Raw genomic sequence first — 19,567 nt, forward strand, 5'->3', positions numbered from 1 at the left:
AGACCCTCAATTACCCTGATACCAAACCAGACATGGATACTACAAAAAAATGAAAACTACAGGCCTATATCTCTGATGAACACAAATGCAAAGATTCTCAACATAATATTAGCAAACCACACTCGACAATACATTAAAAAGATCATTCACAATGATTAAGTGGGATTTATTCCAGGGATGCAAGGATGGCTCAATATTTACAAATCAATCACTGTGATACACCACATCAACAAAACAAATAATAAAAATCACATGATCATTTCAACAAATGCAGAACAAGCATTTGACAAAATCCAACACTCATTCATAATAAAAAGTCTCAAAAAAGTAGTGCGTTTTTTTTTTAAGGGGGGAGAGGGGGAGAGGGAGACAATCTTAAGGAGGCTCCACATCCAGCACAGAGCCTGATGTGGGGCTCGATCTTATAACCCTGAGATCATGACTTGAGCTAAAATTAAGAATTGGACACTTAACTGACCGCGCCACCCCCAGGAACCCCCAAAATGTGGGCTTATAGGTAACATACCTCAACATAATAAAGGCCATACAGGAAGACTTAAAAGCCCACAGCAAACATTATACTCAAAGGTGAAAAATGGAGATATTTTCCTCATGTTCAGGAACAAGAAAAGGATGTTCACTTGCCACTTTTATTTAACATAGTACTGGAGTCCTAGCCCGCAGGAACCAAGCAATAAAAGGTATCCAAATTCGTAAAGAAGTTAAACAGTCACTATTTGCAGATGACATGATACTATACACAGAAAACTATAAGGAGTCCACCAAAAAACTATTAGAACAAATGAATTCAGGGCGCCTGGGTGGCTCAGTCATTAAGCATCTGTCTTCGGCTCTGGTCATGATCCCAGGGTCCTGGGGTCGAGCCCTATATGGGGCTCCCTGCTCAGCGGGAAGCCTGCTTCTCCCTCTCCCACTCCCCCCTCTTGTGTTTCCTCTCTGGCTGTCTCTCTCTGTCAAATAAATAAATAAAATCTTAAAAAAAAAAAAGAATAAATGAATTCTGTAAAGCTGCAGGATATAAATTTAAATGCAGAAATCGGTAGCATTTCTATACACCAATAACAAAGTAGAAGAAATAGAAATTAAGGAAACAATTCCATTTATAATTATGCCAGAAAGGATAAAATATCTAGGAATAAACTTAACTGGGGCGATGAAAGACTTGTACTCCTGAAAACTATACAACACTGATGAAAGGCATTGAAGGCAACACAAACAAACAGAAAGATATCCCATGCTCAAGGACTGGAAGGATATTGTTAAAATGTCCATACTACCCAAAGCAATCTCCAGATTGAATGCAATCCCTATTAAAATGGCAACAGCACTTTTTTACAGAACTAGATAGATAATACCAAAATCTGTATGGAACCACAAAAGATCTCAAATACCCAAAGCAATCCTGTGAAGGAAGAATGAAGCTGGGGGTATCACAATCCCAGATTTCGAGATATACTATAAAGCTGTAGTAATCAAAACAGTATGGTACTGGCACAAAAAACAGACACATATATCAGTAGAACAGAAAAGACAGCCCAGGAATAAACCCAGACTTATGTGGTCAATTAATGTACGACAAAGGTGGCAAGGATAAACAAGGGGGAAAAGACAGTCTCTTCAATTCACGGTGCTCAGAAAACTGGACAGCTACATGCAAAAAAATGACAGTGGAGCACTTTCTTACACCATACACAAAAATAAACTCAAAATAGATTAAGAATCTAAATGTGAGCCCCAAAATCATAAAACTCCTACAAGGAAACGTAGGCATTAATTTCCTTGACATCAACCATAGCAACATTTTTGTAGAAGGACCTAGAAAAGGGAAACAAAAGCAAAAATAAACTATTGGGACTACACCTAACTTTTCAGGAAAGGGAAACAAAAGCAAAAATAAGCTACTGGGACTACACCAAAATAAAAAGTTTTACCTGTGACAAAGGAAATATCTACGAAAGAAAAATGCAATGTCCTGAATGGGAGAAGATATATGCAAATAATTATCCAATAACAGTGGAAGCAAAATATATAAAGAACTCACACAATTCAACACCAAAAGCACAAATAATATGATTTAAAAAATGGGCAGAGGACCCAGATAGACATTTTTCTAAATAAGACATACAGATGGCTACAGACTTACAATAAGATGCTCAGATATCACCAGGGAAAGGCAAACCAAACCACAGTGAGATATCACCTTACGCGTTAGAATGGCTAGAATGAAAAAGACAAGAAATAACAAGCACTGGAGGGGATGTGGAGGAGAAGGAACGCTTGCACACTGTTGGTGGGAATGTAAAATTGGTGTAGCCGCTGTGGAAAATAGTATGGAAGTGCCTCAAAAACTGAAAAAAATAGAAGTACCATATGATCCAGTAATTCTACTGTGGTGTATTTTCCCAAAAAAAAAAAAACCCAAAAACACTAATTCAAAAAGATATATGCACTCTTATGTTTATTGCAGCCTTACTTATAATAGCCAAGATATGGAAGCAGCCCAAGTGTCCATTAATAGATGAATGGATAAGGAAAATGTGGTATATATTTAAATATACATAATGTAGTATTACTGAGCCATAAAAAAAGGATATCTTGCCATTTGCAACAACACAGATGGACCTGGAGAGTATTATGCTAAATGAAATACATCAGATGTAGAGTCAAATACCATATGATTTCACTTATATGTGGAACATAAAAACCAAAACAAACAAAAAGCATAAAAAGACCCATAAGTACAGTGAACTGATGGCTGCTAGAGGGGAGGAGGTGGGGGAATAGGCAAAATGGGTGAAGGGGAGTGAGAGATAGTCTTTCAGTTATGCATTGAAAAAGTTACTGGGATAAAAGGTATAGAGAATTGGGAATATAGCTAATGGCATTGTAATAGGGTTCTATGACATCTTATGGTAGCTATACTTGTGGTAAGCATAGCATATTGTATAAATACCATGAGATACCACTTCACAGAAGTAAGGTCATAATTAAAAAAAAGAAAAAGAAAAAAAATAACAAGTGTTGATGAGTATGTGGAGAAATGGGAAACCTTTTACATACACTGAACGGGAAAGTAAAATCATGCAGCCACTGTGGAAAAGCTGGACAGTTTCTCAAAATGTTAAACACAAAATTTTCATATGACCCAGCAATTCCAGTATTAGATATATAACTAAGGGAACTAAAAACATACAGTAACAAAACCTTGTACAGAAATGTTCAGAGCATTATTATCTATAACAGCCAGAAGTAGAAACAATCAGAACAAATGTTCAACTGTGGCATGGATAAACAAGATGTGGTGTATCCCTACAAGGAAATTTTATTCAACCAAAAAAACAAAAAAGAATGAATTACTGATACATGCTACAACATGGATGAATCTTGAGATAACATTATACTAATTGAAAGAAGCCAGACTCAAAAAGCACCTATTTTATGATTCTATTTATATGAAATGTCCATAATTGGCAAATCTGTAGACAGAAAGCAGATTCGAGGTTGGCAGGGGTTTAGGAGAAGGGGGTTGGGGGAACGACTGCTCAATGGGTACTAGATTTCTTTTTAAGGCGTTAAAAATGTCCTGCAATTAGATAGTGGTTATGACTGTACAACATTGTGAATGCAACCAAAGTCACTAAATTATATACTTCAAAATGCTTAAAATGGTGAATTTTATAATGTGAATTTCACCTAGGTGAGATACCAGTTCACTCTCAATGAATGACCAGGATGCAACTAGGACTTATATACATTGCTGGGTCAGGGTTAAAAATTTAAGTAACTTCCATGGCGTTAAACATTCAATAAATACATGATTCAGCAATTCCAAGAAAAATAAAAACACAGGTCCACAAAAGGAACTGTATACAAATGTTCATAGAAACATTACTCATAACAGCCAAACCCAGGAAACCACCCAAATATAAATCTACATGTACAGTATATTCACACCCATGGGATACTACTCAGCAATAAAAACAAATGAACTACTGATATCTATAGCAACATGGATGAATCATAAAAGGTTTATTTATGTTATGCAAAATAATGCAGAGCTACAACATAAATTTTATGATTTCACTTATATTAAGTTGAAATACAGGAAAAACTGTAGCAGTCAGACATAAATCAGACTATAGCAATCAGAAAAGTAGATACCTCTGATGGGATGGGAGACTGGAATGAAGAATGAAATAACCTTCTGAGAAGCAGAAATGTTCCATATTTTGATTGTGGTAGTAATTACATGGATATGCATATTTATTAGAACTCAATCTGTATGCTTAAAATGGGTTCATTTTATGGGACTGTATCTGCCAAGGGATATATTCCACCACCCCCAGTGGATTCCTGAAATTCAATGTATGGTTTTTCCTATACACACACACCTATGACAGTTTAATTTATAAATTAGTCACATTAAGAAATTAACAGTAACCAAAGACAATTAAAATAATATACTATAATAAAAGTTATGTGAATGTGATCTCTTGCTGTCTCAAAATATCTTACTGTACTCTACTCACTCTCCTTCTTGTGATAATGTGAGATGATAAAATGCCTGCGTGATCAGGTAAAGTGAGGTGAATGAAGTAGCATTAGGCTACTACTGACCTTCTGACAATAGGTCAGAAGGAAAATCATCTGCTTCTGGACCATGGCTGATGGAGGGTAACTGAAATCTGGGATAAGAAGGGACTACTGTATTAGAAATTCTTCAAATTTTCATAATGAGATTTCCATGTAAAACCAATCTCACTGAGCATAGCACATGGTAGGTGCTCCATCAATGCAGAAGGAAAGAAGGAAGTGGGGTAACTAGGTAGATTATTTTATAGTCATGGCCCAATAGTATGTATGTATTCTTTACCACCGTTAAGGAATTTACGATCTAGATCAGAATGACATATCACCTCTGAACCAGCTCATTATCTTTAACAGTTCCCACAGATGCCATAGTAGCCTCTGAATCATACTGTCTTAGGGGAAAACATTTTCAAATTCTGAATCCTCCTGTCTTGCTTATTCTCCATTTTTTACTCTTCACTGAGGTTGTGTTCAAGGTCTAGATACACTGAATTTTCCCTGGTTTCTGAGCCCACCATCACCTGAGACAGACTTCAGTGCCACAGCTATCTTTTCATATGTTTAGCCTGCAAAACTAACAAATTAACCTTCGAAAACCCTTAGGTCCTCCAACTCACCAGGGTATTGAGACTATCAGAAGTGAAAATTAAATTTAAAAAATAGCAAGAGAACATATTTCAGAAGATAATATATCAATAGTTGGCATATGAATCAAACAGGGATATTATGTAAAGCCCTAAATGAGCAGGAGATAAAGCTCAATCTAAGCTAGGCTTGCTCTGAACAGGGAGAGGAACAGGTGGAGAGGCTTAAGCAAAAGAAAGACAATAGGAAAGTGATGAATATTACAGAAGAATGAACAAATCCATTCATTTTTCTAGGCTCTAGAGCAAAAAATTTAAGTTTGGATATATGTGTGAGGTAGTCTGAAAAAGCAGATTAAGGCCTCATTTGATAATTACAAAAAGATGTGGGGTACAATAAGCAGATACTGTCATTTAACTATAAGAGGTGAAATTGTCCAAGGTAATAAAACTTCTTAGGAAAAGAGCCAGTACTGAATGAAATTCATTTCTCCTGATTTACAGCCAAATTGTTCTTTTACTTAGATCATGATTCTGCTCAATGTTCTCTAACTTTGCTTAATACAACTCTTGATTTTTTTTTAAGATTTTATTTATTCATGAGAGACAGAGAGAGGCAGAGGGAGAAGCAGGCTCCCCAAGGAGCAGGGAGCCTGATGCGGGACTCGATCCCAGGACCCCGGGATCATGACCTAAGCCGAAGGCAGACGCTTAACCAACTGAGCCGCCCAGGTGCCCATAAACAAACTTAACAAAAATAACCTTGTCCCTCCCCCCATTCAGTTCTTCTTGAACCTACATCCTTCACCTGAAGCATACTTTAAGATATACTTTAACATAAATTTTATTATCTTACCAACAGTCCTGATTATTGACATGAGAGGTAAGGGGGTTTCTATGAGTACAGGCCATAGATACATGACCAAGTCTTTCCTATAGCTACTAAAAGATCTGAATTCCAATAATATTTTTTAAAATTAACCTTGAGTTACCGATTAGAAAATTATTAACAGTGACCAGTAAAACAGACTTTCTGCTTACTCACAGATTGGCATTATCACTTATAATGCAGTCAAGGGTGTGTCTAAAAGCACAGGGTACAACTATGTTACTGCTTCCTCATTATAGTAAATATGAGAGGTAACTCAGCTTTCACTGGAACATAAAATGAGCTTTCATTTTTTATGTTCAATAGAAATATGTTTAAATCTTTCCCATATCTCCTAAACCTTCCAAACACCCTATCTTCCCTTCCTATCACGATAATTCCCTACATTGACAAATTTTTTCAAGAGTACACTCAACTTGTCTCCACTTCAAGTCCCTTGTTCTTATGTAGTACTTATACCTTAGTCATCTACTGAAATTCTAAGGAAACCAATGACATCTTTTCTTTTTTCTTTTTTTTAAAGATTTTATTTATTTATTTGAGAGCGAGAGAATGAGAGCGAGCGAGCACATGAAGGGGGGAGGGTCAGAGGGCGAAGCAGACTCCCTGCTAAGCAGGGAGCCCGATGCGGGACTCCAGGATCATGACCTGAGCCGAAAGCAGTCGCTTAACCAACTGAGCCACCCAGGTGCCCTCTTTTTTTTTTTAAGATTTATTAATTTGAAAGAAAGAGCTAGAGGGAGAGGGAAAGAGAGAGACAGAGAGCACGCACGAAGGGGGGTGGGTGGGCAGAGGGAGAGGGGAAGCACAATCCCAAGTGAGCAGGGAGCCCAACGTGGGGCCCAGTCCCAGGACTCTGAGATCATGACCCAGCCAAAGGCAGACGCCTACCCCACTGAGCCACCCAGGCGCCCTGGAAAACAATGACACCTTAAACACTGGAATTAAAGGCCTATTTTTCAAATATTGGCCTTTTTGAACTCTTGAAGATGGAGGAGCTGGTGTAGAGGTCACCAGAATGATATACTCACTGAGCTCTCACTCTGTGTACTAATTAAGCTTTCAAAAATGTTCCATTTCATCCTCACATCGTATTAATTACCCCCCTTTCATTGATTAAAATTGAGACTCAAAACTACCCAAAGCCAGACAGTGAAGCCTGCACGATCCCAATGTTTGCAATTCTGGGATATTAAGTTTTGTTCCCAGTTCTCTCTCTGGCCTTTTCTCCATCTTTCTATTTCATCATCATCTACTCATCACTGCTTCTCTTGTTTTAGATGCTCTCCTGGGCAATTTCATTTCCTTCCATGACTTTAACTACATTCTATATTCATGTTTCTCAATCTTAAAGCTTTTTATAAACAAAAAGTTTTGTGCTCTTTCTGTAGTTTACATTTTTTTAATTTTTATTTTTTTAATTAACATATAATGTATTATTTGTTTCAGGGGTACAGATATGTGATTCATCATTCTTACATTTTGAAAACAGCTTGTCTTCCCCAGATAGAACATCTAACGTTGAGTATGTTTTGTTCAAACTACACCTCCTCCTGCCTCTCAAGATCTGATACCCTCTTATGCATCACCCCGTGGCTGAGGGTCTGTATGTCTCTCAAATCAATCTTTTTCTTCTCCTCACCCCACCCCCATCTCTCCTGAGTTACAGACAAATATCACCAACTGGATAGTTCCATGCTTCTCTCCCTTGGTCCTTCAACTTAAAGTCATCCACAACTAAACTCTCCTTTCCCTTAGCAAACCTGTACTACCTACCTCTTTGGATTCTCCATTTTGGTTAAGGGTTATTACAATCCATCCTGTCTATGCTTTAATGTATTTATTTGTGAAACAGTGATATTGGCACTAAGTTCTCTGATCTCTACTAGCTCAAAAATCAACCATTAGGGGCACCTGGGTGGCTCAGTCAGTAAAGCTTCTGACTCTTGATTTAGACTCAGGTCATGAGCTCAGCCAGAGGTGGGACTCCACGCTGGGCCTGGAGCCTGCTTAACATTCTCTCTCCCTCCCTCTCTAAAAAAAATATATAAACCATTAAACAATGATTGACTATTATAGCCAAAAGCTGATGAATGAAAAATCCCACAAGATTTAATCCTCTTCCTCTTTCACAAGTCTATAAGCAGAAACAAACCCAAAACAATTTTGTGAAGCGTTTTTTTCCCACTTACAAAACAAAATTAACTTTACAAAATATTTTAATGGAATCCTTACTATAATCCCATTATTACCCCCACTCTACAAGTGAAAAAACTGGGACTCAAAGGGATTAGGTAACTTAATTAGAGTTACGTGCTAAGTGGTAGGTCTAGACCCCAAACCCTAGGACGTGAGATTTCAAATTCCATTCTTTCTATGATTGTAGAAACAAACTTCACAATAAAACGAAAACAGGTCTGTGCACAACGGCGGTCAAAGGAGCAGCACACAGCCAAATACGAAGTGGCCCAAGGCGACCTGAACTCGCTCTAGGTTGGGAGGGGCCGCCTGGCCCGACCCTTGCTCCGACGCCCCCCTCCCAGGCCTCTCCCCCCTGGAAGTCCCTCTGCGGCCTGTCCCAGGCCGGCCAGGTCCGCGGTGACGGCAGGAAAACCTCGCTCCGCGCCTCGGGGCGTGCTGGGCAGAGGCTCACGCGGCTAACCGGTGCGGCCCGGCCGGAGGCTGAGTCCTAATTGGGCCGCAGCCGCCGCGCCTTCAGCCTCCGGGACAGCCGACCCGTGGGCAAGAAGCGTACCTGGTGAAGGAGGCAGCTGAAGGGCACGCGGTCCCGGCGACCCTAAGAGGCGGGAATGACCCTGTTGGCGGGCTAGCCTCCGGGGCTAACTGCATTCACTACGTTAGGTCAACAGGAGTAACAAGGACTCTTCAAGGGAGCGGACGGACCCGAAGCCACGAGCGAAGAGCCGGGACCTGAAGCCTCGAAGGTACCAACGTGGGGGAGGGCCAGGGGGCGGAGACGCGGCCCGTGGGGGCGGGGCGCGCGGCGCGAGGAGGCGGGCACGTGGGGGCGAGCGCGAGGCGGGGCGCGGCGCGAGGCGGGGCGCGGCGCGCGGCGTGAGAGAGGGCGGGGCGCGCGTATGGGCGCCGCGGCCGCGTGACGCGTTTTCAAATCTTCAACCGCCGCAGCCCACTCGTTTGTGCTTTACCTCTTCCTCCTCCGCGCCTTGGAGTCGAATCCGGCGCCGGAAACCCGGAGGGTAGACGCGGCATCTCTTGCGTGGGTGTGGTAGTCTGCGGAAGGGGAAGAGGTGACCGTCTGATCAATCGGCCTCGTCGAGCTGTGTTTTCGTGGCCGCCCGGCGCGACACCCTCCCGAACCCAGCATGTAGGTGCCGGGCGGCTGCCATGAACTCCGGAGCCATGAGGATCCACAGCAAAGGACATTTCCAGGGTATGAAGCCCCTCCTCCGCTGCGGTCCCTTTAATCCTTTCCTCCCCTCGTGGTTCCACCATTGATTCTTTAGTTCTTCCCCTTAGGTCCCTGCTCCTTTTCTTTTCTGGCTTGTGCGTCCTTCTCTGTGGCCTGAAGGAAGGCTCCGTCCAGGGCTTTGCCTCAGAAAGGGAGAGGATCCCAGCCGGGCCCCTCGCGCTGTTCACGCTCCCGCCGCGGCCCAAAATTCCCGGAGGTTGTAAAACGAGAAAACAATGTGCGGACCCGGGACCTGGCCGGGCCTCGGACAGATGCTGAGACTCAGCACAGGCCCTTTGAGGCTGCAGCTCTGTCCTCAATTTGAAAGCAGAGGTGCTCGTGGCTTTTAGGTTCATGATTAAATTGGGTGATTGTGGGTGGGTTTTGGCCTTATTTTTAAATTTATTTTCCTTCACTCGTAAAGTTAAGGTATAGCATTTGTATTTCAAATACATCATTGCTGTTTTCAACATTATAGACAGAAACAAAAGCACGTTTCCATTTCGACTACTTTGGTAAAACATTATAGCTTTCAAGTGTTTTTTCTTTTTTAATATGTCTAGAATATATATGTCGTATATATATAGGAATTTTCAACGTATGAACAGATTGTGTTATGAAAGTTAATTTTTAAAGCAGTTGTTTCGATCTCAGATCTGTTTTGAAAGGAAATAATGAAGGGAATGGTGATTTGGCTCTTAAATGGACCATTTATTTCTTAATGCATAGACTATAGGAAACTAAACCTTGGAAACTTTTGAGGACTAGGTCATCATGTGTAACAGGTTTCTTGTGTAGGTAAGTGTTCAACAGAATGGCAGATGCTCCATAAATATTTCTGAGTAAATACCCCATGGAGTTTACATCGTAAGGAGGAAAATCTTTCAAAAAGGTTTTAGTTTCCACTGTAATACGTAAAAACATGAACAAATACATAAATATTTACTGCAAATTCAATTATTGCCTGTGAACAATAATTATTTTACAATATAGTATCTGTTAAAACAAGTATGGTATTTTGGTTTTTTTTTTAAGATTTTACTTATTTGAGAGAGAGAATGAGAGAGAGCACGAGAGGGAAGAGGGTCAGAGGGAGAAGCGGACTCCCTGCAGAGCAGGGAGCCCGATGTGGGACTTGATCCAGGGACTCCAGGATCATGACCTGAGCTGAAGGCAGTCGCTTAAACAACTCAGCCACCCAGGCGCCCTGGTGTTTTGGTTTTATCCGAAGTGGTACTACAAAGAAATACATTAAAATGCTATTGAGTTTTTAATTGGTGGGATTATAAAGATTTTTTCCCCTCTGTGATATGATGATGCCTGTATAAAAAATATTTTTAGAACAGTAGAAATTTTGTCTGCATAAAATGATCTAATTCTACATTTTTTTAAACAACAGGTGGAATCCAAGTCAAAAATGAAAAAAACAGATCTTTAAAATCTATGAAAACTGATAACAAACCAGAAAAATCCAAATATAAGCCGCTCTGGGGAAAAATATTTTACATTGACTTACCTTCTGTCACCATATCTGAAAAACTGCAAAAAGACATTCAGGATCTGGGAGGGGTAAGTCAAAACTATGTACACTTTGACAAAAAAGGAAAAATTTGTAACAAGTATTTTCTAACATGTAATCATTTTAGATTATCATATTGGGAAACATAACCATATAAGCACCAAGTTTAAAACTTTTATCAACTGTTTATTATCAACTGTTTAACATTAATGAAAAACTATTTGTTTTAACCTTTTGTAGCCTAATAGGACTTCCGGGTTTCTGTGATTTTTAGTCAAGTGTAAAGTTCACAAAGTGTGAGAAATGTGACTCTCTCCTTTGTCCTGGTGGAACCTCTGATTGCCTTCTCACTGTAATGTTTGTATGTCCTCCAGATAGCAGGAACTCCTTGATAGTGGTTATTGGGGAACTATATAAATTTGTCTAGACTAGCATAACAGTAAGAATGTTATTTGCCGAACAAGGAGAACCTCTTTGAACCACAAAGAGTTAAATTACTTGGAGTGGTAACAGTCTCAACAGAATGAATGTCATTGGGGAACAGAATTTGGGTTAAGAATATTGAAAGCTCTCTTTCTTAACTTATACATTGAGTAAATGATTAAGAAATTAGAAAATTTGAGTAAAATTCTAAGATTTTTCTTACGAGTAAGGTTAACATTGGGTAGGTTTTAGCAAGTGAGGTTAAGAATTTATTAATTTCTTTACTAATTCTTTCTATTTAAAAAGGTTTTTGCTACACTTTGAATTTGTTGAATAATCTTTGAAATAATCTGCCATTCCTAGAATAGAATTTTGCAGAAGAACATGTAACAAATTTCTCAGAGTTGTTTTTTGGTGTGATCTTCATTTATTTATTTGAAAGTGCAAGACAACATGGGCACGGGGGGTTGGGGGCACAGAGGGGAGGGAAAAGCAGATGCAGGGCTGGAACTCAGGACCCTGGAATCATGACCTGAGCCAAAGGCAGATGCTTAAGCGGTCGAGCCACCCAGGCATCCCTTGTTACTCATTTTCTTAAAACATTGTCACATTGTCATAACAGTATATCATATCATAATGACCATATGACTGCATCCCTAAAAATCATGTTTTATAGGCCAGCCACCTTTGAATAAAGACTCCTTTCTTTTATTCATTTAGAAAGTAAGTGCTTAAGGGTCCAGAGAAGTAAAATGACTGGCCCAGTGTGGGATTAGCCTCCTAATTCCCAGACTAATATACTACTGCATCGTTTTGCTCCTCTAGCAATTAATGGCTACAAAACAGTTTCACAGCTTTCTCAAATATGATGAATAACCCATTAACCTTTTATGATCTAAATCAGTGATTTCAGGGGTGCGTGGTTGGCTCAGTCAGTTAAGCATATGCCTTCGGCTCAGGTCATGATCCCAGGGTCCTGGGATCAAGCCCCGAATCCAATCGGGCTCCCTGCTCAGCTGGGAGCCTGGTTCTCCCTCTGCCTGCTGCTCCCCCTGCTTGTGCTCGCGCGCGCTTTCTCTCTCTGTCAAATAAATAAATAAAAATCTTAAAAAAAAGTAAATCAGTGATTTTAGATTTGTATTTTTAGCAGTAGAACTCTTCAAGCAAATCATTCAGAAGTCTAATGTATAAAGCCAGTAAAAAGGAAGCTGTTAAGGTAAAACAGCAGTTCTAGTTAGTACAGGGATGCATGCCCTGCGCCCTTTTTCTCTCATTCCCACAGCAGTTGCTGAGGCACTACAAGAAACAAGTTTTGAATTAACTTATGCATTTGATAATAGTTGGGAGACCTTTTGGTTTTATACACTTCAAATTTTTATCATAAAATGGTTTGAAGTAGACCAGTTAAGTGAAGACCATATTAAGAACATAAGTTTTCACATTTTTTCTTCGAGTTGTGGATTTTCAACTGAATATGACTTGTTAACTGTACTTCTTAATTTCTCTTTTAAAAATTTTTTTTATCAGATTATGATCCCTCCCCACACTATCTTTCCAATACTTTAGTGACGTACTGATTTCTGTTCTTATGACATTACCATCTCTATCCCTAAAATAAAAAGACTTCTTTCTGATGATCTGTTACATGAATTATAAAGGAATCTTGATCTCTAGACACTTCAGAGTTTTAGGGTTCAACTTTAAGAAATACTTCGTTAAATAGATATTCCTTGAAAAGATGATTCTTGTTACTTAATTTTTAGGATTACTTAGGCCCTTTATCATTTTGTAACTTATCTTCAGATTATAACCAGTGTTGTCTTTTTCTGTCATTGTCCACTTTGTGCATTTGTTTTCTCTACTCTTAATGAACACATACCCCATTTTCCTGGAGAGTACACTTCTGACAAATTCAACCACTGAAAACACAGCAGTGAAGTCTGACATAGGGAAATATCTTTTAATAGTGGCAAGGAGTGTAGCTGTTACAAGACCATCTAAAAAGGACATGGAACCAACCATATTTAGGTCCATATTTAAACATTCTGGGCTAAAATAAAGCATTTGGAGAAGAATAGAGATGTAAGGGTAAATGCCTTGCCATAAATGAACTTGAAGACAGAGTTACTTGTTCATTATAACCTTGAGTGACTCAAAAATATTTCAAGTTTATTCTTTAAAAGACCTAAATTCAACAATAGCTAATAAATTGAAGACCATGATGAAACTAAGTTAGTACTTCTGGGGTATGGTATTGTTTTGGTAGATTTCAAAAATGAATCTTATGTCCATCCTGCCTCTGATCTAGGTAGAGATTGCATGGATACAATTAATTGTAACACAACATGTAATATCAACAAGAGGGAGAAATTACTTCCAATTAAGAAATCTTGGAAGCTGTTGTACAGACACAATTTGAAGTCGGCTTTGAAGGATGATTATGATTTGGGCATGTGGAAATTCATCCAAAAATTACTCCACTGGCGTCTTTAATATGCTAGCACTTTTAGCTACAGGGGATGCAAAAATATATAAGATGTAGTCTACTGCTCTCAGTCTATGGGAACATCAGACACCTAAATCATTTATTGTATAGATCAGTGCTTTAACAGAAGTTAATGTAGATGTTGCCATTAAAATACATTGAAGTGGGGCGCCTGGGTGGCTCAGTTGGTTAAGCATCTGACTCTTGATCCCAGCTCAGGTCTTGATCTCACGTTTGTGAGTTCAAGCCCCACGTTGGGCTCCACACTGGGCATGGAGCCTACTTAAAAAAGAATATAGAGAAGAAAATGATTAATTTTGCCTTTAGGAATCATAGCGGAGATAGAACTTAACCTAAGTAAGTCTTGAAAGTCTAGTAGAAATATACCAGATAGAATGGACAAACTAAATAGAGGGAAGAATATATTTAAAGTTAAGTATAATTTGAGCAACTACTGATACTATAATGTGACTTGAGCTTGGGATTTAGATGGGGAGAAATAGCAAGAAACAATGTTATATCAGGGCTAAACTGTGAAGGATGTTTTATTTACTACTGAAGAATTATAACTCTTTCTATAGGAACTGGAAAACCAAAGGAAGTGTGTGGTACTAGCATAAGGACATAGAGACTAATGCAACAAAATAAGAGACCCTAGAAGTAAACCATCGCATATATGGTCAGTTGATTTTCAGCAAGGGTGCTAAGACCATTCAGTGGAGAAAGGACAATCTTTACAATAGCTTATGCGAGGAAAACTGCTGAAGAATGAAGTTAGACCATTAGTGCACATCATATGCTAAAATTAATTAAAAATGGGTCAAGTTCTAAATGTAAGCTAAAACTCTTAGAGGAAAGTATAAGGAAAAGCTTAGAGGAAAGTATACGGAAAAGCTTCATGACATTGGATTTGGTGTTGATTCTTTGGATATGAAACCAAAGGCATAGAGAACAAATGAAAAATAGATAAATTGGACTTCATAAAAATGAAAAGGTTTTGTTCATAAATGGGTAATATCAAGAGGGTAAAAAGACAACCCACAAAATGGGAAGAAAAGATATTTGCAGATCATATATCTGATAGGGGATTAATGTCCAGAAGGAGATACCATGTCACATCTGTTAGGATGGTCAGTATCAAAAAAAAAATATGTGTTGGCAAGAATGTTTGGAATTTGGAACCCTTTTGGGTTGGTGGATTTGTAAAATGGTACAGCTGCTATGGAAAACAGAAGTTTAACCCAAAAGAATTGAGAGCAGGGCCTTGAAGAGATATTTATATACTCATGTGCATAGCAGCATTATTCACAATAGACAAAAAGTGGAAACAACCCAAATTTTCATCAACAGATCAATGGATGAACAAAATGGGTATACATACAATGAAATATTATTCAACCTTGAAAAGGAATGAAATTCTTACCCTTGCTAAAACATGGATAAACCTTGAAAACACTGTGCTAAGCAAAATAACTCAGACACAAAAGGACAAATATAGTATTTAATATATATAATTCACCTATATGAATTATCTAGAATAGTTAAATTTATAGAAACAAAGTAGAACACAGATTAAAAGGGGCTAGAAAGAGGAGAAGGTGGGGATTTACATTTAATGGATAGTTTCAGCTTAGGATGATGAAAAAGTTACAGAAATGTACAGTGGTGATGGTTGCACAACATTGTAAATGTACTTCCTGTCACTGAATTGCATACTGAAAACTGGTTAAAATGATCAATTTAATATGTATTTCATCACAATTTTTAAAAAATGTTTAGGAGAGTGTGTTCCTTTTGAAAAATTGGAACCTCTGGCAATGCTAAGGCCACATATTTATGAAAATGAAGAAAGCATTTGATGTGTAAATTGTGCATTTATATCCCTGCTGGCCCTCGTAAGCATTTAAGTTGGTAATCCCTGAAATAAATAAATGTGGATATCTTATTTACTGGTTGATGAAAATACTACTTATAAAAAAGGGAAGTAATGATTTACACTTAAGGGGGCCACTGGTGTAAGCAGCAAATTCTGCTTAATGCTTAGACGGAATTCATTTGTTAAATATTTTGCTTCATTTTTTCTTTATTATTCCCCTTTATGTTGTGAGATACTACAGAAACTATAGCTGTTTAAAATATTATAGAAATACTTCATTATGAAAATAGTTATGATTACTAGTATTTATTTCTACTTTAATTTTCCTGCCCTTGGATGGGAATGATCTTTGATATAACATTGACATCTGGTACTTGGGTTTATAAATTCAGGATTTAAGCAGTGGTTTTCAAACATTTTAGTAGGGAAATCATCTTCAGTCTTACACTCTGAGGGTAAGGGTCCCCTTCTTCCTGTTAAAATCTTATGGTAAGATGTTAACTGATTTTGAACTGTCCTGCCCTGTATGATAGCCATCAGGGACATGTGACTATTTAAATTTAATTAATACTGTATTGAAGAAAACTTAAAATTCACTTGCTCAGTCATATTAGTTACCTTTGTTACATTTTAAGTGCCGAGTAGCCACATGTGGCGAGTTGCTACCATATTGGATAATGCTGATAAAGAACATTAGCCATTACATTCAGTTCTACTGGACCAGTAGTGCATTTAGAGCGTGGACTTGAATCAGAATATCTGTATTCATACTCTGTTATTTACTACTCATGTAACCTCAACCAAGTCACTTCTCTATTTAATTTTCTTTTCCACAAAATGTGGATATTAGTAATACTAGTACCATGGGGTTGTTATATGCGTTAAATTAATTGGGATATATAAAGTACTTAAAAATAGTATTTAGCATATGCTGGTTGTTACCGGAATGCCCATTGTACTTCCTCAGAACTCAGATTCAGAAGAACACAGTATGAAAACCACCAGTTTTCAAAATACTGAAATGCATCAAATTGGTATTTTACACTGTACCTGAAATATGAAACAGTTTATGGTTTATATGGCTTATTTGAAAATACTTTGTTCTCCTTTAGCGAGTTGAAGAATTTCTCAGCAAAGATATCAGTTACCTTATTTCAAATAAAAAGGAAGCTAAATTTGCACAAACGTTGGGAAGAATTTCTCCTGTACCAAGTCCAGAATCTGCATATACTGCAGAAACCACTTCACCTCATCCCAGCCATGATGGAAGTTCATTTAAATCTCCAGATTCAGTAAGTCTCTTAAATGTGCTTTGAGACCTTCAGAAAGACTGTAGCCTGAGGATCTCATGATTTTCAAGAGCAGACTGGCAGCAGAGTTCACTTAGGTAGAACAATATCTACATTATGGGTGGCTTTCCAATCGATAACGTTACTGTCGTATAGAAAGGTGATTTGTCTCCTAATACTTTGGGGTCATACTCTGCTAAAATAATATTTTTTGCCTTTGGGGATGGCTTTTATTTTTAAGAGTTATTTACAACTAAAAAGTAACAGCAGATCATATTTAAAGTAGAAATGGAAACCTTTGTTTCACAGCAGGAGTAAGCAAACTATGGCATGGGCCAAGTCCAGCCTGCCTGTTTTTTACAGCCTTTGAGTTAAGCATGGTTTTTACATCTTCGAATGCTTGGGCAAAAATTGAGACTATTTTATGACAAATTAAAATTCAGATACCAGTGTCCGTAAATAAAGTTTTATTGGAACACAGCCAGACCTGTTCATTTGCATATTAACTGGTTGCTTTCCTGCTATAAAGGAAGTACTGGATAGTTAGGACAAGTACTATATGGCCTGTAGAACCTAAAACATGTGCTATCTGTCCCTTTACAGAAAAAGTTTGCCAGCCCCTGTTTTAGGTACTGGTATCACATCTCTGTTACTCCATTGACAAGTTAGAAGATACAGTGAAGGTTAAATTGGGGAGGGGGAAAAATAGAAATACAAGAAGAAAAGTCAAGGAAGGTTCATGTATTTTTTCACTTTAATGCTCTTTTGGAGGAATGAGATTATATACTAGTGACTAGTTCCAAATTAATTGTTCCTCGCAGCATTTCAATTGCTTTTCCAGTGTTGTATTTAAAATGGGAAATACCAAAATATATATATGTATATGTATATAAAATTTAGTCATATTTTCAAATCTTCATTTGAATACAAAATTAGAATCTAAACTTGTTAATTATAGACAATTTACTACAGAACTGAACTTTGTTATCATTCAGTTGTTTAGTTGCTCTATCAAAAAAAGCAAACTTTTTAATAGATGTTATTATAAAGACCCAAAGGAAATCGTTCTTTACTATACTTTATTGTGTTGATACTTACTGAGACTTGTACAAATAAATTTTGTCTATTTTAAATTTTATATTAAAATTTATAGATTTTATCAATTTATTTTAGCTATTTTATATTTTTAGGTTTTTTTCCAGTGAGGCACTGTGTTACAACTTTTTAATGTTTGAGCTCTGATTTTTTTTATAGGTGTGTTTGAGCAGAGGAAAATTATTAGTTGAAAAAGCTATCAAGGACCATGTAAGTATGAAATTTAAAAATTTACTGTATAGATTCTATTAACTCAAGTGGAAATAGAGATGTTCCTGAAATCTTCCTTTTCTCATTTTTAATAGGAAAAGCCTAAATAGCAGCATGTATCTCATTTTACAAAGAACAGAATCTACTTTTCATGAAGAAACATCTCCATCTTGTGGCCTTTTAAAATATTGCTGGAGATGTATAAAGCTTTTGGCATTTTTGTTTTTTAAATGAAATTTCTTGAAACTGTTAACTGTAAGACTACAATTGCATTAATTGTCAAGCATATGGGAATATATTAAACAGGGTTAATTTATAAATTCCAGAAGGAAAAACTGATGTACTGATTGCTATTGTAACTATATAGAATCTGTTCTGAATACCTTCCTCAGTGACATTTACCTTCAAGTAATTTTTTTAGCTCACTTAAATTCGTAATTTTCTAGAAAAACTCTTAAGCCTTTTTTTATTTTACAGGATTTTATTTCTTCAAATAGTATATTATCAAATGCCTTATCATGGGGAGTAAAAATTCTTCATATTGATGGTAAGGATGTTGTTACCAGTTTTTTTGACAGTATTTGTTAAAAGTATTAATTTGTGCTCTTTGGTTCCTGATTTTACATAGGCAGAATTCTGATAGCAAGAGATAGCTATAATGGTAAATCACCTAAATCTAGTACAAAGAAAATAGCAGTGTTTAACTCCAGAGGTAAAAATGCTAATCTTAAGCCTTTTTTTTTTTTTAAATGAAGACATTAGATACTACATTGAACAGAAGAAAAAAGAACTATATTTACTCAAGAAATCAAGCACTTCTGTGAGAGATGTGGTATGTTATTTTCCTTAACTTTTAAACTAATTAAAGAAAGTGATCAAGGTTGATTTTTTTTTTTTTGTATCTGTAAATTTTTCTTACCAAGTAGAAAGTATTACTGCTTGAATATCCTAAGGGTAAACCTTTGTGCTGTATTCATGTTTCCATTATTTGAATAAATTATTGTGTTATCATTTAACTTAGGATTTCCTCATGAGGTAAAAGTTGTTCCTAGGAGGATGGCAAGTTTTATTTATTCTTTCTTCTTTGGTTGCTGCTGCTTTTAACAAGCTACTTTAGTTCATTCTGAAGGAAAACATAATGGCTTATTGCATGAAA

General features: G+C 37.4%; 2 protein-coding genes across 4 annotated transcripts in view; one reads left to right on the top strand and one right to left on the bottom strand.

The window, feature by feature from the left end:
• Nucleotides 1–9,037, bottom strand: part of SLC25A40 (solute carrier family 25 member 40) — a 63,238-nt gene extending 54,201 nt beyond the window's left edge. For both annotated transcript variants that reach the window (XM_028120401.1, XM_088018440.1), the window contains exon 1: nt 8,840–9,037. The gene's annotated coding sequence lies outside the window, so the exon portion shown is untranslated. The remainder of the gene's footprint in view (nt 1–8,839) is intronic.
• A 208-nt stretch (nt 9,038–9,245) lies between these two features.
• The window catches only part of DBF4 (DBF4-CDC7 kinase regulatory subunit), a 31,110-nt gene continuing 20,788 nt past the window's right edge, over nt 9,246–19,567 (top strand). For both annotated transcript variants that reach the window (XM_028120141.2, XM_028120151.2), the window contains exons 1-6: nt 9,246–9,496; nt 10,914–11,083; nt 16,930–17,109; nt 18,361–18,411; nt 18,889–18,958; nt 19,167–19,243. In XM_028120141.2, the coding sequence (XP_027975942.1) occupies nt 9,451–9,496; nt 10,914–11,083; nt 16,930–17,109; nt 18,361–18,411; nt 18,889–18,958; nt 19,167–19,243 (594 nt within the window). In that variant the 5' untranslated portion in view covers nt 9,246–9,450. The remainder of the gene's footprint in view (nt 9,497–10,913; nt 11,084–16,929; nt 17,110–18,360; nt 18,412–18,888; nt 18,959–19,166; nt 19,244–19,567) is intronic.

Source organism: Eumetopias jubatus, unplaced genomic scaffold, assembly GCF_037043125.1.
Source record: "Eumetopias jubatus isolate StellerSeaLion01/CBP00866 unplaced genomic scaffold, mEumJub1_p1.0 scaffold_14, whole genome shotgun sequence".
In the NCBI taxonomy this organism is placed as follows: domain Eukaryota; kingdom Metazoa; phylum Chordata; class Mammalia; order Carnivora; family Otariidae; genus Eumetopias; species Eumetopias jubatus.